Source organism: Mycteria americana, chromosome 16 (assembly GCF_035582795.1).
Source record: "Mycteria americana isolate JAX WOST 10 ecotype Jacksonville Zoo and Gardens chromosome 16, USCA_MyAme_1.0, whole genome shotgun sequence".
In the NCBI taxonomy this organism is placed as follows: Eukaryota; Metazoa; Chordata; class Aves; order Ciconiiformes; family Ciconiidae; genus Mycteria; species Mycteria americana.
The window spans coordinates 13357719-13383244 of NC_134380.1; the positions used below are offsets into that span (position 1 = coordinate 13357719).

The 25526-nt window shown below is 64.8% G+C and overlaps 2 protein-coding genes across 5 annotated transcripts; both read left to right on the plus strand.

Annotated features, from left to right (window-relative positions):
- The first annotated feature begins 39 nt into the window (after positions 1-39).
- TEPSIN (TEPSIN adaptor related protein complex 4 accessory protein) lies at positions 40-5864 on the plus strand. The gene is made up of 13 exons (XM_075518586.1): positions 40-288; positions 662-734; positions 931-1022; positions 1187-1280; positions 1495-1562; positions 1717-1795; positions 2269-2340; positions 2917-3123; positions 3245-3419; positions 3723-3836; positions 4071-4149; positions 4324-4458; positions 4802-5864. The coding sequence occupies exons 1-13, from the start codon at positions 247-249 to the stop codon at positions 5291-5293; spliced, it is 1722 nt and encodes a 573-aa protein (XP_075374701.1). The 5' UTR covers positions 40-246; the 3' UTR covers positions 5294-5864.
- Positions 5865-6719: 855 nt separating this feature from the next.
- CEP131 (centrosomal protein 131) lies at positions 6720-23733 on the plus strand. Of its 4 annotated transcripts, none has more exons than XM_075518582.1 (27): positions 6720-7388; positions 7843-8041; positions 9081-9166; positions 9945-10059; positions 10493-10611; positions 11108-11221; positions 11332-11481; positions 11880-11997; positions 12780-12896; positions 13950-14118; positions 14268-14368; positions 14499-14681; positions 15037-15231; positions 15364-15501; positions 16076-16201; positions 16302-16418; positions 17892-17921; positions 19078-19180; positions 19513-19714; positions 20002-20109; positions 20316-20433; positions 20629-20703; positions 20790-20932; positions 21249-21426; positions 21551-21747; positions 23267-23327; positions 23428-23733. In XM_075518582.1, exons 1-27 carry the CDS (start codon positions 7195-7197, stop codon positions 23500-23502), a joined length of 3531 nt encoding a protein of 1176 aa, XP_075374697.1. In that variant the 5' UTR covers positions 6720-7194; the 3' UTR covers positions 23503-23733. The 4 variants fall into 4 exon arrangements, with proteins under 4 accessions (XP_075374697.1, XP_075374698.1, XP_075374699.1 ...); XM_075518583.1 differs by having other exon boundaries at positions 15040-15231; XM_075518584.1 differs by lacking the exon at positions 17892-17921.
- The last annotated feature ends 1793 nt before the right edge of the window (positions 23734-25526 follow it).

Sequence of the window (25526 nt, forward strand, 5' to 3'; positions counted from 1 at the left end):
CCTGCTGATTGGTCGCTCGTCGCGGGCAGCTCTGATTGGCGGGGGTGCCGGTTGTTTACTTCCCGTCTCCCGCCCTTTTGCCGCCGGCGTCAACCTTGTGAGCCACTTCCGCCCGGAGCTCCGCCCTCCCTCGCCGATGACTGGCCGAGCGGCAGCGTTTCGCACTCTCATTGGTCTGCGGCGTCTTCCGGGGGGCGGAGCCGCGAGGCCGCTTTCGGGCCGGGCAGGGCCGGCGCCGGGAGTGTCATGGCGGCGCCGCTGAGAGACCGGTTGAGTTTCCTGAGCCGGGTACGGGCCGGGCCGGGCCGGGCCGGGAGCGGGGGCTGGGGGGCTGCCTGGGGACGTGACGTCACCCCGCCACCCGTGATGTCATCGCTGCACCTTCCCACCTCCCCTGCTGTCAGAGCCCGGGCCCCTCGGCCTTGCCGTGGCACCCCCGCCCTGCCCTTCCACTCTCACGTCATAGCTGTGACGTCGCTTATTTCGAGGGCTGTGATGTCAGTGCAGTGGTATGGGCTCAGCGGGGTAGCGGGGGGCTTCTATAGCGGCCTTACGCGGCGCCGGCGGGGCCGGGCCCGCACCGGGGCTCAGCCCCACCCGGGGCCGGGCCCGGCCCCTCTCACGCCGTGTCCCCCCCCTCCTCCTCCTCCTCCTCCTCCAGCTGCCGGTGCTGCTGAGGGGCACGGCGGACGACGACGTCCCCTGTCCCGGGTACCTGTTCGAGGAGATCGCCAGTATCCTTCCGGGGAGCGCGGAGGGGCCCGGGGCCGGGGGTGGTCCAGGGCTGCTCCAGGCCGCGGGGGCCGGGGTGGGTGCGGGGGCGGCTGGGGCGGAGGGGGAGAGGTGCTGGCAACCGGGGGGGGCTGCTGCTGCCGCCCGACCCGGGCTGCGGTCCCGCGGGGAGAGCAGGATCCCTAACCCCCGCCCCAGAGATCTCCCACGAGTCGCCCGGCAGCAGCCAGTGCCTGCTGGAGTATCTCCTCAACCGGCTGCAGAGCAACTCCTGCCACGTCAAGCTGAAGGTGGGCCGGTGGTGGTGAGCGGGGGCGGCTGCTGCGGGGCTCCCCCGGCCGCAGAGCAGCCCCGGGGCCGGGGTGATGGGCCAGAGCGAGGGCATTGCCGCAGGGCCGGGGGCTGGCGGGGCAGCCGCGACTTGGTCTGCTCACCCCGAGCCCCGCGTCCGCAGGTGCTGAAGATCCTGCTGCACACGTGCGCCCAGGGCTCCCCCCAGTTCGTCCTGCAGCTGAAGAGGAACGCCTGCTTCATCCGGGAGGCAGCAGGTAACGGGGCGAGGAGTGGGGGAGCTGGGGCAGGAGAGCGGGGAGCAGCCCCGCGTGGTGCTGGAGAGCTCAGCCTGGCTGCGGGGAGAGCCCAGGGCGGCTCCTCCCTGCGGGGGCTGCTCCGGAGCATGGGCTGGGGCCGGGGTCCTGCCCCATCCTGCCTCGTGCCTGGGGGTCGAGCGTCCCCCAGCCCTCCCGACTTTGTGCCTTGCAGTGTTCGCTGGGCCCCCAGACCCTCTCCACGGCAACAGCTTGAACCAGAAGGTCCGGGCGGCTGCGCAGGTGAGTGCCGGCCCTGTTCCCCCCGTGCTGGGCGGAATGCTCGGGTCCTGCCTGGAGCCGCAGGGCAGCTCTGCCTCCCAGACCCCGGCCTCAGGGCCCAGCCGGGGTGCCCGGCTCGCCAGCTCTCTGCCCACACCCCCGTCTCTCTCGGCAGGACTTGGCCAGCGTTCTCTTCTCGGATGCGCCGCCCGCCCAGCCTGCCGCGCTGCCTGCCCGTCCCCTGCCTCCTGCAGGTAAGCGCAGGCTCCTCACGGCCCTGTCACCTCCCGTGGGCCGTGCTGGCAGCGCCGGGCCGGTCCCTTTGGCTGGAGCTGTGGGTGTGTAGAGGGTCTGCTGGCCAGGGAGGCTGTTGGGGGTGAGGGCAGGGTGCCACAGGCCCCGGTGACGGGGGTCTGGCTGCTGTCCCTGTCCCACTGTGGGCCCCGGCTCTGCTTGCTGAGGATGTTCTGCAGCTCTGGCTAGAGCAGGCTGCAGGGTACCGTGCCAGAGGGAAATACGTGCCGGGGGCAATGGAGGGACAGGCTGCTCTTAGCAGAGTTCCCTTGGGGAACTCTGAGGCGTTCTGTAAGTGCCCTGCCCTGCACTCCAGCTCCTCCCGGCTTACCCCAGGCACCCACTCCCCTGTGCTTGCAAGGGGGAGGAACGGTAGTGGAGGGTGGCCCCGAACGCCTGTGCTCCCTCTGAATGTGCCTTGTGCCTCCCCCAGGCATGGGCTCCAGCCCCAGCCCCTGCGGCTCCTTGCAAGGATTTGGCTTCAGCAGTGAGAAAAGCGGCTCCGGTAAGTCCTGGCTGTGCCCTCGCCTGGTGCTGCCCCTCACCCTGCGTGGGTCCCCTGCTCGGTACTGCCCTGCCTGCACACCGCGACGCCCCAGCCCTGGGGGTCCTGCCTGGGGTTAGACCAGGCTCCCAGCGTCCAGAGACGCGTAACCTGCTTGCCGGCTCTCTCGGCGGGCGTTTCTCTCTTGGCGGGTGTTTCCGGGTGGCTCAGCCGCGCTGCGCCCTTTGCTTTGTGCAGCTCTCCCCTTTCCCAGGCCGTCTGACGGGTGCTGGGGCTGGTGGCACGGCTGCAGGGCTGGCAGCGGGGGGCTCTGCCGGGTCCTTCCCTGCTGGGAGGTGTGACGGGGACATGGGAGGTCAGCTCGTGCCCCCTGGCCTGTCCCGGTAGCTCCCAGGTATTCCTCGCTCCCCTTGTCCAGCCAAAAGTCCCCCACAGGGACTGGAGCCCGGCTGCCGGGGCCGCTCCTCTCTGCCGGCAGGTCTCCGCCGTCCCCTCATGACACCCTGCGAGGCGGTGGGTGCCCGGGGGCTGGGCTGGGCTCCCTGGGAAGCGCCTGATGCCCTGGCCTCTGCCCAGCTTCCACGGGGGAAGCCCTGCTCAGCACCATCCAGCGAGCGGCCGAAGCGGTGGCCCACGCTGTGCTCCCCTCCCCGGAGGGGCCGCGGCCTCGCCGCAGGGAGCTCCACGAGGACGCCTACCAGCCCGTCAGGGCCCCCTCTCCCACCAGGAGCCCGGCCGGGGCTGTGAAGCCTCCAGCAGCCGCTGCAGCGCACAGCACCCGAGGTAGGGTCTCCCCGCCGCTGGGCTGGGGCAGCCGCCAGCTGCTGGGGGGCCTGGCGGGGGTCCCCGCGAGGTTCGGGGGCCGGTTTGGGGGGTCAACGCCTCATTGCTGCTGCCTCTGCAGTGAGCCACCAGCCGGGGCTGGCCGGGGGCGGCTGGGAGGAGACGGACAGTGGGCACAGCTCCCAGGACTCCTCGCAGGGGAACGGCGAGTTGAGCCGCACCTCGGACTCCTGCAGCAAATCGGGCAGTGACAGCCACTCTGGGGCCAGTCGGGAGCTGAGCCACGTGGCCGAGAGGTGAGAACGGGGCCGTGGGGGGCTCCCCTTCCCCCGGGACCTTCTGAGATGCTTCCCTCGTCTCCAGAAACGGTGCCCTCGTTTTCCACACCATTAATTTCAGTCCCCTGGCACTGCTGGGCTGGATTCCTCCTGGCATATTTGGCGTCCCGGCCCGGGCAGCCCGTGGGTGGGCAGAGCCACGGGCAGGGGAACTGATCTGGGAGGGAGTCCCTGCCCGCTGGAGGGTGGTGGGGTCTGCGCTGGGACCCCAGGAGGGAGCAGGGCTGGCGCCCGTCCCCACCGAGGCATCTCCCTGAGCAGGGTGGACGCCGACAGCCTGGGCGACTGTGTGCGGGAGGTGAGCCTGGTGTCCGTGCTGACCCACGGCACCAGGGTCTTCCTCACCAGGGAGGAAGCACAGCACTTCATCAAGGAGTAAGTGCCCAAGGCGGACTCTTCCCGGGACCGTGGGTGCTGCAGGGCCGGGTGGGGAGTGCTGCAGGGGCTTCGAGGGGCAGCCTGAACCCTTCTCACCCCCCTGGCTGCCTTGGCCCAGGCCTCCGGGGCCGAAACGCTGCCGGGCAGGAGGGCTGCCCGCTCCCAGCCGGCTCCCGGGGCTCGGGGTGCTGCGTGCAGCCGGCGTGGCCGTAACCCCTTCCCCTTGGCCAGGTGCGGGCTGCTGAACTGCGAGGTGGTGCTGGAGCTGCTCAGCCGGGCGCTGGAGGACCCCAGTGACGGTGTCCGCATGGTGAGCCCGGGGCGGTCCCGGTGCACCGCCGGCACGTGCCCACGGTGCTGCCCACCCTGGGCTGTGCCGCTGCCGGCACAGGGTGGAGGGACGGGGGGGAAGAAGCGCTGCCGAGCCGGGGTTTTTCAGCGCCTGTCCTGTCTGCCGGGCTCAGCCGCGCTCTCCTCCCCACAGAGATCCATGTGTGCCATCTCCTCCCTCATGTGCTCCGACCTGCTCTCCCTGGACCAGATCTTTGCCGTGACTCGGCAGCACCTGCGGCAGCTCAGCCAAGGCAGCCCCGGCCCCGTCGCCAACCGAGCAATGAAGGTGATTCCTGGGACGTCCCCGCGCCCTCTCCCCGGGGCAGGGGGCTCCTGGGGACTGGTCTGCTGTCCCTGGGGACACGCAGCTCTTGGGAGTGGTTCCGTACGTGTTCCAGAGGGGGGGGAGCTGTCTGCCTCTCCCAGGAGCGGGGGGCCTGGGGGGTGTGACGCTCCCTCCCCCGGAGACCAGGCTGAGCCCTGGGAGGGGACATCGGGGCTGATCCCCCTGGGAGGGAACATCGGGGCTGATCCCCAGGACAGCCTCTGCGCCTGGGAAAAGGTGCCGGGGCTGGGCCCCCTTCCCGACGCCGCTCTCACTCCCGCCCGCCCCGCTCTTCTCCTCCCAGATCCTGCGGCAGTTCGAGGCTCTCTGCAGAGACCAGGCTCCCCCGAAGAGCACGCGCCCGGACCCGGACCCCTCCGCCCTCGCTGTGGGCTCAGCCCCGTGCACCGGGGACCTGCTGACGGACATCCCGCCCCTGGCAGGCGAGAGCATCCTCAGCCCCCTGAGCGCAGCCCCGCTCCCCGTGGCCGTGCCGGCCTGCGGCACGGAGCAGGGGGTGGAAGCGGAGACCCACGGGCGGCCCGGTGCCGCGGTGCCGGCCTGCCCCTGCGAGCGGGAGGCGGTGAGCAGGCTGGCAGGGGACACGGCGGGTACCCCTGCGCCCTCCCGCAGCCTGTCCCTCTTCGCCGGCATGGAGCTGGTGGCCCGTCCCGGCGCGGTGCTCTGCCCGGACTCTCTGCCGACAGAGCCGCGGACGCTGTCCCGGCCCCAGGCCAGGCAGGCGGAGGCAGAGGGCAGCCGTCAGCCGTCAGCCTTCGCCTTTCTCAACATGTAGCTGCTGTCGGGCTCCCGGGGGGCTGCGGGGGCTTTGCCCTCCCTCCCTGCGGGGCCTGTCGTGCTGTGGCCCCCCCCGGGGGCTCCTCCGCGGGCGGCCAGCTGCTCCCGCACGGGGCTCGGCGGGGACAGGGGCCCCACGCCCCAGCTTCCCCCGCGGGGAAAAGGAAGCGAGCAGCCCTACGTGCCCCGTCCCAGAGGGGCGAGGGAAGGGGGGCTGCCAAGGGGCCAGGGGCTGCGGACTGGCGGCGGGGGCCAGGGCTTTGATAAGGTCATAATGTCCCTCTCGCTCTCTGTTTTGCCAAAAGTCGCCGGTTTCCCGGGGCCGGTGGAAGGGCGTGGCTGCTGGCACCCCTCGCCTGGCTGGGCTGGCAGGGGGGTGCAGGGGAGCCGGGGTGGAGATCTGCCAGCACCCGCCGGGGCTGAGCTGTGGGGTGGTTTGGGGACCCCGGCACGGCCATGGGGTGCTCCTGGGTGGCCCGCTGCCTCCGGCCTCGGCGGCTGTGGGGCTGGGGCGGGAGAAGGTGCCGTCCCAGTGGGGCCGGGACCCGTTAATAAACCCCACACTCGGGTCTGGGAACTTGTGACTCCTTTCTGCGCCATCACTGGAGCCTGCCCCACAGCTCCCCCTGCCCCACAGCTCCTCCTGCCCCATAGCTTGGCCTTCACTACAGCTCCCTCTCCCCCACAGCTCCCCCTGCCCCATAGCTGGGCCTTCAATACAGCTCCCTCTGCCCCACAGCTCCTCCTGCCCCATAGCTGGGCCTTCAGTACAGCTCCCCCTGCCCCACAGCTCCTCCTGCCCCATAGCTGGGCCTTCAATACAGCTCCCCCTGCCCCACAGCTCCTCCTGCCCCTGTGGGGCAAGCCTCGCCCCTCGCCCCTCCCTCCTCCCTGGCCCCGCCCCTCTTCCCGCCTGGCCCCGCCTCTCACCCCCTCCCAACGACTCGCCCCGCCTCCTTCCTCAGGCCCCGCCCATCGCCCCGCCCTCCTCCCCAGGCTCCACCCTCGCCCCTCCCTCCTCCCTAGGCCCCGCCCCTCACACCCTCCCTCCTCCCCAGGCTCCACCCCCTCGCCCCTCCCTCCTCCCACCCCCTTCTACTGTTCAACCTACCCCTGCTCTTCTCTTCGCCCCGCCCCTCCTTTCCGATTGGCAGGCGTCTCCACCTCTCGTCCCGCCCAATGGCCGGGGCGGGGCGGTGCGCGCGGCGGCGGTAGGCTGCGCGGGAGCGGGCGCGGGGCGGCCTGAGGGGAGGGGGACCGGGACCGGGGCCGGGGCCGGGGCCTGCTCCGACGGGGGGGGCCGGGGCCTTGTACCGGCCCCCGGGGACCTTTGTGGGGGGGCGCTGGAGCTGGGCAAGGAGAGGGCCAGGGCCTCGGGTGAGGCCGGGGGCCGGGGCCGGGGCTAAAGCCCCGGCCCCGGCCCCGGCCTCGCCCTCGGTGCTGCCCCCTCAGCAGGCCCCGGGGGTGTGCGGGTCCCTCTCGCCTTCCTCTGGGCCTTTCTCGCTGCTTGGAGCCCCTCACCCGTGTTGCCCGTCCTGCGTGGGGCCTGGGGGGGTCGTGGGCCTTGGGAGCTTGGAGGCCTGGGCTTGGGCCTGGGGCATGGGCCTGATGGGCCTGGGTGTCCTGGGCCTGAGTCCTGTTTTCCCGGTGGGAGCCTGGCGGTTTCCATCGAGAGTCTTTTGTTTACCCGGGTTGTTGGAGCCCGAGCCATTGCCAAGGTCTCTGGTGGAGCCCCAAGGCCGGGGGGGGGGGGGGGTGCGTGTGTGAAATCAGACCTGCCGGGGGAAGGTGGATTTAGGGACGGCTTGTGCGTAGCGCTGCGTAAAGAAATCAAGCGGTGACGGTGGCGTTTGCCTGGGGACGGCGGCGGCTCCTGGCTCAGCGCTGTGGCGGGAGGGGATGCGAAGGGGTAAAGCGGGGAGCGTGCCGCCTCCCGAGCTGGGAAGGGGGCTCAGCTCTCCCTCGCCCGCCGAGAGGGCACGGCCGCTTCTGAACAGCTTCTTGGCAGAGCTTGGGAGCGCTTGGTGGGGGAAGGATCCCTTGGGAGCTGCCCAGTTGCTTCTTCAGCATCCCTGCCCGGTGCAGGGCGCTGGGTGAGCTGAACCCCCGGCCTTAGCAGAAGGGGCCGCTCTGGGCTTGCATGATCCTCTCGCAGCCACAGTCTGTACGGAGTGAAGGAGCCCGGTGTGGGGAGCGGGGCTTTTCTCCTCTTAGTCGTCTGCTGGCCTTGAAGCGAGCGTCCCAGCTCATAAATGGGGCAGCGGGATGCGGGATGGACAGCTGGGGCGTTAGGTGAAAGCAGTGAGGAGACGACTGCTGGTGTCGGGCACCGTGAGGGGTTCACCTGGAGCCTGTCCAGGCCTTGTGTTCAGGGTTATTTGACATGTGGAAGTACGGAGGAGGGTGTTTCGTCCCCTTTGAAAACGGTTACGGCTCTGTGCCGGCGTTTGTAGGAGACAGCTGGGAGCAGAGCGTGTGGTTTGCTTGCTGCACGTGGCTGGACGTGCTCCCCGTGCCTTCACTTCTCCATCCGTGCTGTGCTTGCAGGGCCCCTTCTCTCTGCTCGAGCATGAAGAGCACCCGCAGCAGCTCCTCCTTCCAGGGTGCCGGTTCTGGCGGCGTGGATCTGAGCCTGACGGGCCTCCCCGCGCCGGTCTCGCGGCGCCCCAGCAGCGCCTCTCCCGCCAAGCACATGGCGCGCTCCGTCTCGGTCACCGCCGACGGCAAACCAAAGAGGAACGCTCTGGTGAGTCCTGGGCAGGAGGGGTCCTTCATCCCCGCATCCCTCCTGCTGCTCGTGTCCGTGGGCTATGGGATGCCTCGATGCACGCCTGCTCTCCCGGCTGTCTAACGCCGGGCCGTGCGGATCCTGCAGGCTGAGCTTTGAAGCGCAGCCTGGGGCGGGAGGTGGCACAGGGGAGGGCCCTGGCTCCCCCCGGGAGCGTGTGGCAGCGTGGCACGGCTGCGTGTTTATGGAGAGCAGCCGCGCCGCCTTCGGGAGGGGAGAATTGGGCTGGTCCAGGTGCTAGTTGGAGCTGCAGCTCTGGGTGCTGCAGTGCCACGTGCTCTCTCCAAATCTGATCGTCGTCGGGTCTCTTCTCGACCCTTTCACGGAAGGGCAAGCAGGAAAGCATCAGGCTTCACCCTTTTCCTTTCCTTGCCCTTCACCTCCCTGTGCCGATTTCCTTCTGGAAACTCCCCAGTTCCTGGTATCTTCTGCCGGATGCTGCGGTGTTTTCAGGCCCAGCCCGTGCCTTGCCGAGCACCCTCCGTTCCCACCGGGGTCAGCAGAGCCGGGGACTCGGTGTCTCGCTGAGTGGGGGTTTCTGTGAGTGTTTTTTTCAGCAGGGTGAATGAGCCCCAGGTAGTTACCGGGCTCTGTTAAGATCCAGTAGTGGAGAGTCTCTGCGCTTTTTGCTGAGTAATCCCTGCTGCCTTGGCAGCCTTCCTTCACGCTCGTTCCCAGGGCAGGTAACGAGCACGGCCCTTCTGGGCTGGGGAGCTCACACCAATGAGCACGTTCCTGCTGGCTCAGCAGCGGCGCGGGAGCCCGAGAGGGAGCGAGGTGTCATTGCACTCTGCCTTAAGGAGAGGTTGGCAGCCGCCGGGATATCGGAAACATCGTGTCGGGGCTGTGTTGAGGGGGGTGGAAGGGTAGCACCGCCAGCAGTGCTATTTTAGGATGCCTGACTCACAGGGGGAGCCTGCCTAGGCCAGGCATCCCAGCTCTGCCTGCCCGTGCTTCTCCTTAACATCGCTGCTGAATTTAGCTCTCTGCTCCGCAGGAAGATGCGGGATCCCGGGCAATGAACAACCTCCGGAGGTCCAACAGCACCACCCAGGTTAACCAGCGGGTGAACAGCACGCGCAGGTACGGCTCCAGGCACCGACGCGTGTCCGTCTGTCCCGTGGTTGGGACTGTGTGAAACCCCACTCATCTCTCTGCCCTCTCTTGTCCTTGAGGGAACCAGAGCCTTTCAAAAATGTACATTAAGCTCTGTCATACACATCGGGGGTTACAACCCGGCCTTGGAAAGCCAAGGTCTGGTTCTTTGTTTGTTTTTTTTTTTTTTTTGATGGGAGGTCATTTGATTAGGATTTGGGGAAATAGAGTGTATTTCTGTGGCTGGGAAGCCTCTGTCACAAAACACACTCGATTTAATTGCAAGGGACAGGACCGTTCAGTTACAGCAGCCCCTCATGGACCCTCTGGACTGTAGCTGGACTGTGTTAGGAGACAAAAAGTTCTCCTTCTGTCTCCAGTGACCTCCTAGGTGTCTCTGAATTGTGATTTTCCATTCTCTTGTTACCCTGTGCCCATCCCTTTAATATATTCTATCTCCGCATGTCATGCTGAAATCGAAAGCTCTGTATAAAAATGAATCATTCATAGCTTTCCTGACTGTGTAATGATTCTCCATCCCTTTTCTCCTCCGTGTTGTGATGGCAGGCGGTAGGTGTGCCTCGGCTCTACGCTGTGCCTGTTGTCAGAGTGCCCTGCCGCGATCAGAGTGTGCTTCTCGTTGAAGCAGCCTGTGCGGGATGAGAACCCTGCTATCGCTGTCTTGTTGCCGTTTGTCTGCGTGCAATATTAACTCCAGAACACGTGTTCTCTCCTCCTCTCTGCCTTCCCTGGGTTCGGGCTCAAGCTCAGAGCAGACGGGAGACTTCTTGACCTTCTTTGAGAGCGGTTCTGGGGGAAGAAAGAAGCTGGCGAGTCTGAGCAAAACCTCCCCGGAAAAGAAAACCACGTGGAACATCTTGGTGAGGACGGGGCCGTCCTGGGGCGGCTGGGCTAAATCAGCTCCGCTTGCTCGAGGAGTTGGCTGGGTTTGGCGGAGGAGTGGGAGGGTTTCTCTAGACCCGAGGATGCGGTGCTACAGCTCATCTGCCATGGCCAGGCTGGTCCTTCCTCAGCCTGCAGTCAAAGCTGGCACGGTTTGGATGGCCAATGTGTTTGGCCAGTCCTCTGGCCTGCGTTGGCCTTGTTTCTGGCCCAGGGCTTTTGGCCCATCACCTCCACGCTCCTGACTTCTGGTGGAGGCAGGCAGAGGCGCAGGCAAAACCTCGAGGCTGCCGTGCTGTCGAACAGAGGTTTCTTGTGTGTGGGAGAAACTGGCTTGTGAAGCAAGAGGGTGGTGTTTGAGGACGTGGGTTTGGCACTTGCCTGCGCTTATACTTGCTGACTCCACGGCAGGACGATCAGCCGCGAGCGTTCCCGGGCCCCTCCGGCTCCCACGGCGTTGAGCCGCCGGCGGGCATGAGGAGGAAAGAAGCCACCGTGCTCCTGGCAGCCAACTTCACTGCCAACAACAGGTAGCGTTGGGAGGAACTACCCCGAGAAAACACCCGGGCAGAGGAGGGGGTGCCGGTGCTCTGCCTCTGCCAGGGCACGGGGGTCAAGTGCGGGGCAGACCGATGACGGTGTGCCAGGCTGGCTGGCCGGGACGCGTTCGGAAGCCGCGCAGGAGCTCGACTGATGTGTGGGAGAGACTGCTCTCGCTCTAGGAAAGGGAACGAGTAAAACTTGAACCGTTCAGGGCCGGGAGAGACTTAAGCCAAGGCTGCGTGTAGAATAGCCTGAACAGCAGGCTGTTGGGTCTGCTCGGGCTGTGTCTGTCTGTCTGTGCGCCAGGTAGCAGCTACCGGGGAGCGAGCTCTGGAGAGCAGGCGGGTCGCTTGTGAGGCCTCGCCTGCTGCTCGCCTCGGGGGATGCTCCAGACGGTCAGAGTCGGGTTGAGGGTTGCCACGCAGGGAGCTGTCCCCTTCGGATCCAGCAAGTCCTAACGCCTCGTCTTTCTCTCCACAAAAGGAGCAACAAGGGCGCGATGGGCAACTGCGTCACCACCATGGTGCACAACAACTACTCCACCACTGAGAAGGGCCCTGCGCCCAAAAGCTCCAACCAGGCACCCAGCTCCCTCAAGTAAGTGTGCTGAGGTCCTGGCTTGGAGGCTGTGCCGATCCCGTGTTCGTGTGCCGATATGGCACGGGGTGGGGCAAGATGGTGCCAAGTAGCTTCATCTTCTTCCTTAGCAACGTTGTCAAAGCGACCTCAAACGAGGACGGCGAAAGCAGCAGCTTCGTGAAGTCTCAGAAGAATTTCTCCAGCAACAACATCATGACCCGCAACAACAACAGCAGCCTGCCCCGGAGGAAGGAGGTGACCGAGGAGGAGGCGGAGAGGTGAGGCAGAGCCCGTGCGTGATGGCTGGTGGGAAGAGGCAGGAGGACAGTGCCGGGCGGAGGGGTGAGCTCCAGGGGAGCTGGTACTAGTTTGTTCTTGTCCTGTGGGGCTGCAGATTTGGGAAGGGCCCCCCTTAGTGCACCCGCGGTGGCCGATTTACCCTCCCCGTGACTTCGCTCTGCGCTTTGAGTTGTCCTCATCAAAAGCACAAGTTCCTGCCACCCCAAATGTCAGCCCAGGAAAAGGCCTCGTTGAGTCCCGGGGGGTGAGGGGACAGAACAAGTCCTGGCGCTGCGGGCGAGCAGCCTGCGCTCGGCTGCCGCGGGACGGGGTGCTGCTGCCCGGCCGGCGGCCGAGGGGGACCCCGGGGCTGCGCTGACCCTCCCTCTCCCCACAGGTTCATCCAGCAGGTGAACCTGGCCGCCGTGACCATCCAGCGCTGGTACCGACGCCACTCGCGATGCCACAAGGCGGGAGCCGCGGCTCTGGGGCGCTTGCTGGCTTCCCAAAGGGAGGTCAGTCCTGTCGCTGCCTTGTAGCGCAGACCCTTCTGACACCCGTGTCCCGCTCGCCTCGCTGGCGGGGGAATTTGGGTCACTTTAGTCGCCAGACCCTCCAACCGAGACCTGAGCTGTCGGAGATGAGGGGGCTCTGGCTTTCCATCTAGCCAGCCCCTTGCAGTCCGGAGAGCTGAGGAGGGTCCCGTCCCCGCAGAGATGCAGGGGGAAAGCGCGGGTTTGGCTCCAGGGGGAGTTCAGGCCGGGATCCCCGTGGCTCAGCGCTGCACAGCTCCGGCCTACCAGCGCCCTTCAGCTGCGAGCAGGCAGACGCTTGGCAGGAGCAGCACAAATCCTGCTGAATTCTTATTGTCTGGGACGCGCTCGTGGCCAGAGGAGGGTTACCCTGTCTCGGTTCATCGTAGCGAATCAGTAACGAGTTGGGTCATTAGCGAGTGACGAGTCATCTGCAGCTATTTGTGTGTGTTTGTGTTTAATTATTTATCCCAATAACGAAGGGTACCGTAGCTCTTGTATGTGAGAGTCTATTTTTAAGCCTCGTCTCCTCGGTGTTTTCAGACCCAGATGACTAATAATTACATTTACTATCTAAAGAAAATAAGCTGCTCTAAAGTGGAGCTTTTCTGAGGGCTCTGTACATGCACGCAGGGGAGGATTGGGGGGATGGAAAGCCTGGATACGGGGTGCCTCAGGTGCAGCGTGCCCTTTCCCTCTTCTCTGCTGTGGGTGGTGGGTGCTGGAGAGCTCTCAGTAACATTTTTGACCCTCCTCTCTGGAAGGAAAGGCAGCAGCGGATGGAGGAAGGAAATATCCTGGATTTGCATGAGAGGAAGGACGAGGAACGCCGGAAGATCCGAGAGGAGAAGGCGCGCCTGGCCCGACGCGCTGCCATCCAGGTACAAGGGACAAGGCAAGGCCTGCGTGAGACCAGTTTGTTGGCATCTTCTTGTGAGGCAGCAAGAGGGCCTCTCCTCTGCATCTCTCGGGGCTTTGCACAGAGTAGAATGAGAGCCAGCCTTGGAGATGGAGTGCTCCCTACGGAGACGGAGGTGCCATAGAGCGGTTTCCCGTTGTGCTCCTGCCAAGCCTTGGCAGCTCATTCGGAGCTTGCGAAGACAGTGCTGGTTTCGATTTTGTTCTCGGGGAAAGGGTGACCACGTTGAAACAGGGAGACTGTAACTGCAGCTCCTCGGAGCGGCCGAGGATGAGAGTGCCCTGGGAAGGGGACCCTCCTCGGGAGCGGGGTCCCTCCAGGGCAGGCTGAGCACCGCGCTGTGCCTGCTGGCAGGAAGCACCTCGCCGTCTTCGCCGTGTTCTTGCAGCCCTCTCTGCGGCAGGAAAGGGCTGGTGCTCCTGGGACACAGATGAGGGGCTGGCACAGACTATGGGGAGTTGCATGTTGGCTTGCAGTATAGCTGAAGATTTTTTTTAAAAACCCCAATTTCTCTTTGCCCTAAATGGAATCGTATTTTGGTGCGGGGAGGGGGGGGGGGGGGGGAATTCGGGAGAGAGACAGCAGTGAGCAGCCGGAGGACAGCAGAATGCTGCAAGAGCCTTGCGAACACGTGCTTGTGACTTCCCAAAACTTGGCTAGGGCAGCCCCCTGGGCACTGCGGCGTCGCTGCTCTGTGTGGTGCTCGGCCCTCGGGATTCGGAGGCCCTTTACGGAGCAGCAGAGGACACTGCACAGGGGCACGTGAACAGCCCTTGCTCACGTGTGGAGCTGGCAAGACCCTGGCTACCACCTCCCCTCTGCTCAGAGCAGTGAAGAGTAGAGCTGTTGTTCCTGTGCTTTTCCTTCTCTAGAGTTGTCCTTGTTAACCCTTCCGCAGCAAGTGTGTGGGTTGTTGCTGTCTCCCAGGCCCTTGCTAGCACTTGAAGCAGTGCAGGGACATATCGGAACACACCCTGTGCTGGGCAGGATGCTGATGGCTTCTCTGTCCTTACAGGAACTGCACCAGAAAAGGGCCCAAAAGGCTTCGGATGCAAAGCGCTTGGCAGAAGAAGAGCTTGCGCTGGTGAAGGAGAGCAGAAGGGTAGCAAAGAAGAAGCCTGCCAAACCTGCTTCTGCAAGGAACGTCAGTCCAGCCAGCAGTGTCACCAAAGCCAATAATGCTGGTGAGTCCCCTCTGCAGGTCTCCGACGCTTTTGGAGCAGTGTGTGACATGAGGGGGAAGGAGGAGGATGGAGGAGCGGTTCTCACTCTGGGGAGCTGCTTCAAAGGGGCTGGGCGTTGGAAGTGCCTGAGAACAGTCTGGTTCCTGCAGAGGCCAATTTCCACTCCGTAGCTGCAGAGCCAGAAGAAAGCGGCCTTGCAGACCTTGGCTCCGTGCCCTCACGGGACCCTGGGGCAGAGGACAAGCTGCAGGTGGGTCCGGCTTTGCCTCGTGGGGCTCCTGGCACCAGCTGTTCTGCCGGGGCAGCTTTGGAGCCTTCATTGACTTCTGGGGAGATCCGGCAAACTCTTTTACTGCAAGGTACGTCGTCTTCTCCCCTAGGATGTGAGCTCCAGAGAGACAGGTGGCGAGGATGTGGAGACCGTGGTGACTGCTGTCAGCAGGGCTCAGTCCAAGGTCACTCTCAATGAGCTGCTGGACACGCTGAGGCTGTTGGAGGAAGAGCCAGAGCTGCTGCCCCCGCCGAAGCTCTTCAAGAAGGACAGATATGCCTGGATAGACGGGGTAAGCAGAGGGCCGAGGCCGGTTGCATCCACCCTCGGACAGCGACGGCTGCCTGGTGAGTGCAGGTTCCTCTATGGGCTGCCTTCTCCCAGCGCTTGCTGGCTGGCGGAGGGTGAGAAATGCAGCTGGTTCACTGCTGGAGAAGGCAGTGGAGGAGCTTGGTGCAGCCGGGGCTTGGGCATCCGCAAGGAGGAGCAAAACCACACGAGGGCTGTGGTGGGAGTGGGGTTAGCACGGAGGGTAAGGCTGGTTACTGGGGTGCAGTGGGAGGACTGGGCTCCAGTGATGGAGAAGAGCCAGCACCTCCTCTCCCGAGCCTTCTCCTGGGTGCTCATTCACAGCTCTGTCTGCTCAGCAGGAGCCCAGCTCCAATTCCCTGACTGCTGATAACTTGGAGAAGTTTGGGAAGCTGAACCACTCCCCGGGGGTCCCCGAGGACGGGGCCCTGCTTTCGGAGGCCAAGCTCCAAAGCATCATCAGTTTTCTGGATGAGATGGAGAAGTCGGAACAGGAGAGGCCCAGGTCGGCCGCCTCGGCCACGCAGCGGGAGGTGAGTGCTGAAGCAAGAGCCCGTTTCTGTTGGAGAGGTGGTGCGAGACCCTGGTGGGAAGGGTCTCCCGTCTCCTTGTTCTGGTTCCAGGTGGTCCCCACCACCTTTTAATCGTTGTTTTCCCTGTTGCAGGGTCTCCTCTCGGAAGAGGAGCTGGCTCACTTGGAGCAGGCATCGGCTGTTGCCACGGAGGTCACAAGCTCCATCATGAGGCTGAAGCTGGAAGTGGAGGAGAAGCAGCGAGCCATCAGCCTGCTGCAGACAGCCCTGGTGTGTGAGACAGATGCTTTTGCTTGCTGGGGAATGAAGACCAAGAGCTTTCAGCAGATGTTTCTTGGGGCAGTGGCTTTGAAGCACAAATCGGGGCTCTGCGAATAGGGCTTCCCATCTGTGTCCCCAGCAAAGTACTGCAGCGTTCCTGGAGCTAGTGCCGAGGAGCCGGAGGGCCAGAGGCTGCCGGGCATGCCGCAGTCCCTGTTAGCATGGGAAAGATCTGCAAGGTCCTTCTCGGTCTGGTGTGGGCTTCTCTCCGATTTCTCCTTGCTGCCCCCCGATTTGAAAACCTTCCTCAGACTCCCCTCCCCGGCAGATGCCTGACTAGTCCAGAAGCCCTCGGTCAGGACCTGGGCTGACCTCTTTTCCTCTGTCCCACGGGGGTTTGGGTGTTCTTGCTGGCAGCAGGGCAGGAGGTGTGAGTACCAGGGACTTTGATTTAGCTCTGTTCCTCCTTGTTCTGGCCCGACAGTGCCTTCCAGGTTCCCAGTTATCTCCTGTATGCATGCTGGGGCTGGTGTAACTTCTCCCTCTTAATGTCTTGTGGCTATTTCTCCCCTGCATCCAAAAGGCTCAGCAGAGGGAACTGACCGTCCGGCACGTTAAACAGACCGAGAAGGAGCTCGGCCACCAGCTCAGGCTGCAGAGGGAACAGTATGAGGCAGCTATCCAGAGGCATCTGGCCTTCATCGACCAGGTAATCTCTCACCCCAGCTCAGACTGATGCTTCTGAAGCCAGAAGCTGAGGTGGCTCTACCCTGCCTGGCTGCCTCATGCCTTTTCTTCCCCCTGCCCAGCTCATTGATGATAAGAAGGTGCTGAGTGAGAAGTGTGAGGCTGTGGTAGCTGAGCTGAAACAAGTGGACCAGAAGTACGGCAAGAAGATCACCCAGATGCAGGAGCAGCACGAGCTGGTGAGGGGATAGGGAAGGCGGGGGGGCAGGGAGAGGAGACGTGCCATGGCCAGAGTTGGTTGGTTTTGCTCAAGTGGGGCCCCTGCCCAGAGCAGTACGGTCTCTCCCACCTCGGTGGGGCCCGGTCGTTCTGGGGAGCCCTTCTCTGTGCACGGAAAGTCCTTGTCACCCACGGAGGTTTGCCCTGGCTCCCCAAGAGGCTGCTGTCCTCTGCTGCCCAAAGTCAGGTGCATGGGACTGACCAAGAGAGCGTGCCAGCTCCCAGGGGCTCTGCTCGGAAAGACCCTTCCCACACATCCCGCTGTGGACAGAGCTCTCCCCCGGCCGGGGGGCGACCGGGGGGTCTCGCTTTGGCAGAGGTGAAAGCAGGCGCTGGCACAAACCTGATGCCGCAGATGAATTTGTACCTGTGGCCATATCCTTCTGAGCTGGGTGATTTCCAGCCCCCTTTGCAGGAGCGGGGATGCTCTCGGAGCTGAGAGGGGACAAGATTATAAAGGAACATGGGGTGTATAAGTAATAGTAACAGACCTCCGTGGGTTTCACTGGGCTGTTGCCCTGACCAGCACCCAGACACGCAGAGGGTTGTTTTCCCGGCGAGGCCGTGCAGCCGGATCCGTGCCTTGGGGCCCCTCTCTGGGATGTGCTGCCTGCTCGTGGGAGCTGGCGGCAGCGTCCCTCGGGAGCGTGCAGAGAGCTCCCTCTCCTGCAAATGGAGACAGCTCAGCTCGCCCTGTGCTGGGCCTGGCAGGGAGGCAGCACCGCCGGCTCGCAGCTCAGCCGCGGGGCTCGTCCTGGCTCTGCTGCCCCGGTCCCTGCTCGCCCTTGGCCTTGCAGCCGAGCTCATGCCCAGGGCCCTGGAGTGGGGCAGACGTTTGCACCAGTCTGAGCCTGTTCCGGCAGACGCCCTCACGCAAACAAAGCGAAAGCTCACTTGGCTCACTTTGCCTTACTGTTTAAGCCCGAGTTTTGAGCCCAGCTGAGAGGAAGAAGCCAGCGCAGTATTGCTGTGCTTGGTGCCTGGAGGGGCCCCTTCCCGTGGAGGGATGGGGCTGGTTTTGCCGCTGCAGCCTGCGTGGGGCAGAGGAGGTGCCTCCGTTACCTCTCGCTCCCCGCTCGCAGCAGGGCAGCAGCGGTGGGAACGGCCCGGGAGCCTGGCTCTGCTCTCTGGCCACTTCGTTGTTCCTGCTCCCGGTGAGCCGGGCTCCAACCCTGTGGCATGGGCTGGCTCTGCCCCGTCCCGGAGCTGCAATTGCCAGCGATGCTGCCGGGCCCTCGGAGCGTCGGTGTAACTGCCCGTTTGGCTGCGCCTCCCCTTGCTCCCTTGGGACCCCTGCCTCCCCGTCCGCCCTGCCCGGTGCTCTCGCGTACGCATGGCTGTTGGGTCTTGCCTCTCTCCCCTCCAGTCTCCCCTCTCCCCCGTGCCTCTGCGATTCCCCTTCTCTCTCCATCCCCTCCTTTCTTTCTCCCCAGGTCTGGCGCACTTTGGGCCCCTTTTGCGAGGTAAATGTGGTCTTTGCTCTTTTTTTGTGCCTTGCCCTTCTGCTCTCGTGCCCTGACCTGCTCTGGCTCCGCAGGCGCCTGCAGGCAGCGGGGCTGGGATGGGAACTCCCCACTCGGCAGCAGGGTCAGCCCCGTGAAGGAGCCCCTTCACCCCGTCTCCCCAGGCCATGTGCTCAGCTGCTGCCTTCAGGCTCTCCCTGTCTTCCCGTGCCGATTTTCCTGCCCTCTTTTTTCCCTACGAGCGAGCCCAGGGCTGTGCGGGTGGCCCCCTGCTATTCCCCACTCCTCTCTGCACAGTGGGTGTCCTGCCCTACGCTTGTCCTCCGGAGCCGTGATGTGTGCCACGTCCTGCACGTGGACATCATCTGCCCGTGCCGAAACGGAGCCATTTTGGCCGGGCCGGGCCTTCCACCGGCCAGTGCCTTTCTCACCAGAAACCCCAGCACAGAAGCACATGGCTCAGTGCTTCGACTGGCTTTTGCCGACAGGGGTGCTGGGGAAGAGCTCTGTGGGCAGCAGGGCCTGGGTGTTTCTCCAGCTTTTTTGCTGGAGAGGACAGCCGAGGAGGTAAACGCAGGCAGAGGAGGAAGCGAGAGCAGCGGCTGTGCCTGGGCTGTGCAGCCTTCGAGTCTTTGAAGAGTTTTGGGGTGCTGCAGGAGCTTGGTCTGCGGTGGCACCGCGGTGTTGGGCGGTGTGCCTGCCTGTCTGTCTGTCCTCCTGCTGGAGGGTCTTCCCTGCCAGGGAGAGGGAAGGCTGGAGAAGGAAACATCTTCACACACGACCCTGCGTCTGCTGACAGACGGACTGCCCTGCACGCAAGGATCGTCAGCAGCCCCAATTCCCCTCTCCCCTCCATAGGTGCTCTCATGTCTCAGCCAGCGAGTGCTCCCAAGGGTTTTGCTCTTCTCCCCCATGCTCAAGGTCTGTGGGGCAGCAGCAGCCCCATCCCGAGAGAGAGGAGGAGGCACTGGGAGAGCGTACGGCTGCTTCTCTGGACTGGGAGAACACGCCTGGCCGGGGCTGTGCGAGTCGTGTGTGCGCAGCTCGGGCCGTCTGCTCTTGCCTGCGACTTCCTTCTCAACAGCCGGGCTCCTAGGCTAACAGGGGTTTTCTCCCCTAACTTGTCTCTGAAGTTTTCCCGTTTGCTTCTAAACAGGAGATTAAGAAACTGAAGGAACTGATGAGTGCATCCGAGAAAATCAGGCGGGAGAAGTGGATTGATGAGAAAACCAAAAAGATCAAAGAAATCACTGTGAAAGGTATGGGCACATTCCCTTGGCGGTGGCTGGAGTCGGGCTGGTACAGGGCTCGCATCCGTGCTGGTCCGGGAGAGGGGCCCTGTCTGCAGAAGCTGCTGGCAGCTCGGGGAAGAGCTGCTCAGCGTGGGCAGTCTCTGCTCCCCATGTTTGGTAGAGGCAGATGCTAGAGGGCAAGAAAGCCTGTCCGTGCTCACCCCCCCTTTCTTACCGGCCCCTCTTTGCTAGCTGATGTGTTCGCAGCCTCCTCGCCAGCTGGCCAGGGCCAAGGGCACCGGTGTTGGGGTCCGGACCGCCCTGAGGCCGAGCGGTAAATGTCTTTCCCACCGCCCCAGGGCTGGAGCCGGAGATCCAGAAGCTCATCGCCAAGCACAGGCAGGACATCAAGAAGCTGAAGATGCTGCACGAGGCCGAGCTGCTGCAGTCGGACGAGCGGGCCGCCCAACGCTACAGCCGGCAGGCGGAGGAGCTGCGGGGCCTGCTAGAGCGGGAGAAGGAGGAGCAGAGCCAGCGGGAGAGGGAGCTGGCCCGGCAGCGGTATGTTGTCTTGGGGGGAGGCTTGAGGGCGGTTTGGGGCTCACAGGATGGGGGTGGTGTCCAGCACCCATGTGCCACTGGCTTCCTGATGCTTGCAGCAGTTAATATCCACCGGGAGCAGCCCCTTTGTCTCCACCAGCCTGAGGTGGGAATGCCGGTGAGCCAGGGGCATCCTCCAGCGTCAGAGCAGCCCCTGGCTGGCCGCAGAAGGGATGGGACGGGACGGGGTGAAGAGACGGACGAGTGCCCCAAGCCAGGCACGTCCCTGAGGCTGCTCTGCCCCGCAGGTGTGAGCAGCAGCTGGAGCAGGAGGAGCAGGCGCTGCAGCAGCAGCGGCGCCGGCTCTATGCGGAGGTGGCCGAGGAGAAGGAGCGGCTCAGCCAGCAAGCAGCCAGGTGAGAGGGCTGGCAGCAGGGCCTGCACAGCGGCCAAGGGCTTGGGGCAGCCCCGAGCTCGGGAGCGGTGGGGCTGGTTTCCCCAGGCCAGGCTCCGGTGGGAAGAGGGCTGGTGCTCGAGGGGGGCCAAGGGGAAGCGTCCCAAGGAGGGGGTGGTGAGGCTGGGCCGGCGCGGACGTTGGGAGCTGCGGTCTGTGTGCGGGCAGGCAGAGAGCGGAGGTGGAGGAGCTGCGGCGGCAGCTGGAGGCGAGCAGCTCGGCCGTCACCAGGGCGCTGAAGGAGGAGTACACAAAGGAGAAGGAGGAGCAGGAGAGGCGGCATCAGGTCTGGTTTTCCCCTCGCCTCTTGGCCCTGTTCTTGGGTGCGAGCAGTCCAGTCGCCAGCGCACGGCTGCGGTGACGCGTGCTGGCACTGCTGAGCCCCGTACCCCCACCGGGGCGGTGCCGGGGGGCTGCTCCCAGCCGGCGTGGGGTGCTGGAGCTGCTGGAGCTGAGTGGTTGTCGTCTTGTCTCTCCGCAGGCAGAAGTGAAGGTGCTGAAGGATCGCCTGGAGATGGAGAAGCAGGCCTGGGAGGCGAACTACATGAAGAAGGAGGTAACAGCAAGGGCTGTCCTTCTCCAGAGGTGCCACCCTCGGGCTCTGAGAGGGACTGAGGCGACGTTTGCCATCTCTGTCCCCAGGAAGCCTGGCTGCTCTCCCGGGAGCGGGAGCTGCGGGAGGAGGTGAGGAAGGAGAGAGACAAAGAGATCGAGTTGGTGATCGAGCGCCTGGAAGCCGACATGTCCTCGGCCAAGGAGGAGTGCGAGAGGGCAGCAGAGAACAGGTAGGGGGGAGAGGGAGGAGTGAGCCTGCGAGTCCCAGCTCCTCATGGGCTGCTCCCCTTCCCCTGAGCCCTGCGCATCTCTCCAGCGAGCTCTGGACACCGTAGCTTGCAGGTGTGAGCAGCGTTAGTGCCGGAAGGAGCGGCTCTCGGGCGAAGTTTACCTCTCACTTGAGGAAACAGCCCTGGATGTTCCATGGGGCAGATTCCCCCCACCCCTTGCTGCTGGGTCGAGGTCCCTCCTGCAGCGCGAAGGTGCCTGGGGATGGTCCCTGCGGCGCCGGGCTGAGCCAGGCTGCCTGTCCTTTCCTCCCGTTAGGATTAAGAGGATCCGAGACAAGTACGAGGTAGAGCTCCAGGAGCTGGAGAGGTCTGAGCGGAAGCTGCAGGAGCGCTGCAACGAGCTGAAGGGGCGGCTGGCAGAGCTGGAAGGGGAGAGCAGTCGTCTGCAGGGCCTGCTGAAGCACAAGGAGCAGGAGGTGGAGGAGATCGGGAAGGTGGGTGAGGAGCAGAGCCTGGGGCTCTGGCTCCTTTCCCTGCTCCGTGCCCTGCCTGGCTCCGTCCCCCTGCATTGCCCTGTGCCTGTCAGTGTCTTGATGTCACCTCCCTGCCCTGCTGCAGGTGAGGGACCAGCTGGCCCAGGAGCGGAGCAGCCTGGCAGAAGTGATCCGGCAGGAGTTTGCTGACAGGCTGGTGGGGACAGAGGAGGAGAACAAGCGGCTAAAGGCGGAGATGGCGGAGATGAGAGCCCGGCAGCGCCTGGAGCTGGACAGGGTAGTGCGGGAGAAGGACAAAGAGCTGGAGGAGGTTCACAGGAGGTGAGGCTGCCTGGGCTTTGCTGCCCTGGGCTGGGCTTATACCTGGGGCTGTGGGTGCAGAGCTGGCCTGGGGTGCGTTGCAGGAGCGTGTCTGCAGCACTGCGTCCTCAGGCATGGCTCCCAGTCCTGTCAGGGCAAAACGGGCAGCAGAGTCACCTGAGCTGGCTGCCTGCTGGGAATCCTCGGGCCCCTGTGACTTCTAGCCTGCTCTGTGTCATCCTGTCCCCGGGGCTGCTCCCTTGCGGGCCTGGAGGACGCGAGTGCCAGAGCAGGCAGCTGGAGCGGCGTGAGGGCTCCTGCCGGGAGAGGCCAGTGGTACGCAGCTCCGTCTGCGGTTCCTCGCCGGCAGGAGCACTGCGAGCCGGCCGGGCTCACCGTCAGCTCCTGGAGGGCTCCGCCACGGGTGGTGCACGATACGTGTGAGCGCAGCCACGGCATCTTGCTCTGCCGATTTGCTGCTCCAGAGGGGCCAGGCAACTGATTCCTGCCCTCCGAGCGTGAGGGAGGGAGCAGCCTGCTGCTGGGTCAGGGCTCGGCCGGCTGCTGCGCAGCCGTGGAAGTTGAGGGCAGCTGGGACATCCCCAAAACGTGCCGGGGGCCCCAGGCTGTCGGCTGCACAGCACCCCAAGGACCCTCTTCGCAGGGAGCAGGGGCCGTGCTCGCGAGCAGGGCTCTGGCACCGCGGGGCTGCGCCGTGGGGCTGCGCCGTGGGGCTGGGCTCCGTCCTGCGCTCGGTGGGGAGGTGGTGCTGGGAGCTGGGCTCGGCGTCAGGCAGCGACAACGTTAAGGCTTCCTCTTCCCTCGAGTCTGCCTGCGGGGGAGGGATTTTGCAAGTGAAAGGAGAATCGGAAGGGGAAGTGCATCGTCTCCTGCGGGAGCTCTTTCTGCGTGGGGCAGAGCGCTGTGCTAACGGCTGCAGCGTGGCGCAGAGCCGTCCCTCCTGTCGGTGTCTGTGCAGAGCTGCTCGGCGCCAGCTCTAACGAGAGGCTGTCGTACGAGCACACGGAGCTCGCCGGCTTTCCTGGACCCTGCCAAGTGATTCCCACTCACTCTGAGGGCTAGGGTCGTACCTTGAGTATGAGATAATGAGGATCCCTTTTCCCCTTCCGTCCCTTACTTACAGCCTGGCAAAGGTTGAGACGCAGGCAGTCTGGTGCTCTGAGAGCCGTGGGGAAGAGTCCAGCCATGAGGCAGCGACCGTGGGCTTGAGAAACGGGAAAAAACTTAAAATCCCCTCCCTGTGGTCCTGTTAATTAATTAAGTCTTGTGAAGCTAATGTCCCCTTCTTCCTATAGATGACTCGATCCAAACTACGTAACGCTCACCAAGGGAATAAAGGCGCTTCTAGCGTGTACCGGCACCCCGAGCCCGGAGCTGCTGCTCTTTGGCTTGCTGCAGCGTGCTGGGTGGGGGGAGAGGGGCTGTGCCTCCCCCGGTGCTGAAATCGCCCTCCTGGGGCACGGGGCCAGCCCGGTGTTTGGGACTGGGGTCCTCAGCCTCTCCGTGTCCGTCTGCTCAGGGTGAAGACGGCGGTCATGAGGAAGGAGGAGAGTGTGAGCAGCCTTCGGAAGCAGTACGAAGTGAGTGAGGGGGGCAGCCGGGCCTGGCCCCCCCTGCCCCTGGGGCTGCGGCTCTGCCCCGGGGCGCAGCGAGCTCTCCCTCTCGTGTGCTCTGTTGCAGGCGGCTGTGCAGAGAGCCGACCGCCTGGAAGCCCTCCTGGAGCAACAGCGAAAGCAGCTGCTGGCCGTCAAATGACCACCCTGCCGTGCAGGGCTGGGGGTGCTCCGGGGCACCCGCTGGACCCACGCTCGGGGGGAGTGGGCACCCATGTGCGTGGGGCTGGGGTCGGGCTCTCCCTTCCCTCCCCTCCGCCCTCATTTCTCCCAGCCTGGTCCCGGTGCTGCGGCCGTGAGCCCCGCCGGGGCGCTCGGCAGCCTTCAGGTGTTCGGTGGTTGTGTTTTAACGATAAATCTGCGCTGGTTTCTACAGCCCTTTCTGTTCCATCTGTGGCCCCTGGGGGAAGGGGGGGCCCTGCCCCACTGCCATCCACGACTTCTTTTTCTTCGCTGGTGCGTTTGTCTCTCCCCTGTGTGTATTGGTGCCAGGGCACGAGCCGCTCTTGCTCGCGGTGCGAGCGGACGGCAAACCCTCCCTACCCCGTGTTCCTGCGTCCCAAGGCCTTTCCCACGGCGGGATGCGTGGGACCTGTGGGTCTCCTCTTGGGAGCAGCTGGAGATTTTGAGGTCAGGGGGCTGGGCTGAGCCCCCCCGTTCCCAGTGGCCGGCGAGGGATGGGTGGAGGTGGGAGCTGTCGCCCAGCGGCCCCGAGCATGCGGGTGCTGGCTCTGACGGTGCCCGGCTCCCCGCTCTGTGCCTTGCTTCCCTCCTAAAACGAAATATCGGGGATGATGCGGGGAGGCACGGCCGGGGCAGGACGTGATCCCGCAGCCTCCGCTACCTGCAAATCTCTCAGCACCCCGTGACAGCGACGGGAAATGCCTGGGCCGGGCCGGCGGCATCTGTTTCCTCTCGGCAGGGAGCGTGTGACCGCTCCTCTACAGCCTTTTCCCTCCAAGGAGGCCGGGGCTCGGTGCGGGGGGCGAGCAGATGTTTGCTCATCAGAGTCTCGGGGTGTTTCCCATCCGTCCTGCCGGCCCGTGCACTCAGCTGGGCAGCGCGGGGTGGGAGGTGGGCCTCCCTCCGCCCCACGGCAGCGCTGCCAGGGACCCCTTCCTCCAGGGCAGAAGTGACCGGGGAGACCCCACCGTGATGTGGAGCTGCAGGCTGAGGCTCAGAGGGACCCTTCGTCACCCCAGGAAGCTGCGGAGGAGCTCGGCCGCTTCCTGGGGCTGGCATTTGTCCTGGTGTGGGCTGCCGGCTGCAGCTTCCTGGGGGGATGTGGCCCCAAGGCACCCATGGGTGCCATCGGCCCGTGAATGCCCAAGTGCTCTGGCACTTGGCGTGGATGTCCTGGGGCAGGAGCAGCTCCTCGCGCCCCGGGGTGCTGCTGGCTGCGGCAGAGCCAGAGGCTGGCTGGGTCCTGCCCGGCTCCTTTCCCTGGCTGAGCTGCCCCTCTCGCCCGTCCGAACGAGCAGCAAGGACGGGGAGGAGCACGCAGCCCCGTTTTGCCGGGAAAGGCTGGGCACGGTGCTTGTTTTCGCTGTCGTTGCTTTTCTAATGACCGTTTCCTGAGCGCCGCTTCCGTCTTCCACCCCTTCGCAGCCTCCGTTTGGGCCACCCAGAGCCTTTTGCCGGCGTCTCCTGCTCCCGGCCCAGCGTGGCCCTGGCTGCGTGCTGGATGCTGCTGTAGTTAAATTGATTGATCGTGCAAAAACTGGTGTGGGAGGAGAAGAGGGGATCAGTCCCCTCGCTGCCTGTCCCGGGGGGCTCGGGCCGGGGCACAGCCCCGTTGACCAGGTGTAGCGCAGCACCCTGTGCCCCGTCCTGCGTCAGCGGCTGTGGGGTGAGCACCCACGCATGGTCCCCTGGGTGCCGGCCCTGCTCCCGCAGCCTCCCCTGGGGCTCAGCCCTCCCCTGGGGCTCGGTCCTCCAGCATCTTCCCAGCCCTGCCCCTCCCCAGCATCGCCGAGGCTAATTTCTAGGCCAGTGCCCGGTTCAGGCATGAATAAATCAGCGGCGTTGCATAACCGGGGATGCAGATTTTCACCGGCTGGCTGCCTGCGCCCTGCTGCTGCGCCAGCGCTGGACGCCCACCTCCCCGCACCCCGGGGGTCCCTGGGACCAGGGCTGTTGGCCACGTGGCAAAAGCCCCGTCCCTGC

Coding starts and splice junctions, on each gene's coding strand:
- TEPSIN (XM_075518586.1), top strand. CDS start 247: ATGGCGGCGCCGCTGAGAGACCGGTTGAGTTTCCTGAGCCGG. Junction 735..930: donor CCTGTTCGAGGAGATCGCCA/GTATCCTTCCGG, acceptor CCCCCGCCCCAG/AGATCTCCCACGAGTCGCCC. Junction 1,023..1,186: donor CCTGCCACGTCAAGCTGAAG/GTGGGCCGGTGG, acceptor CCGCGTCCGCAG/GTGCTGAAGATCCTGCTGCA.
- CEP131 (XM_075518582.1), top strand. CDS start 7,195: ATGCGAAGGGGTAAAGCGGGGAGCGTGCCGCCTCCCGAGCTGGGAAGG. Junction 7,389..7,842: donor TGCCCGGTGCAGGGCGCTGG/GTGAGCTGAACC, acceptor CTGTGCTTGCAG/GGCCCCTTCTCTCTGCTCGA. Junction 21,427..21,550: donor AGGTGGAGGAGATCGGGAAG/GTGGGTGAGGAG, acceptor GCCCTGCTGCAG/GTGAGGGACCAGCTGGCCCA.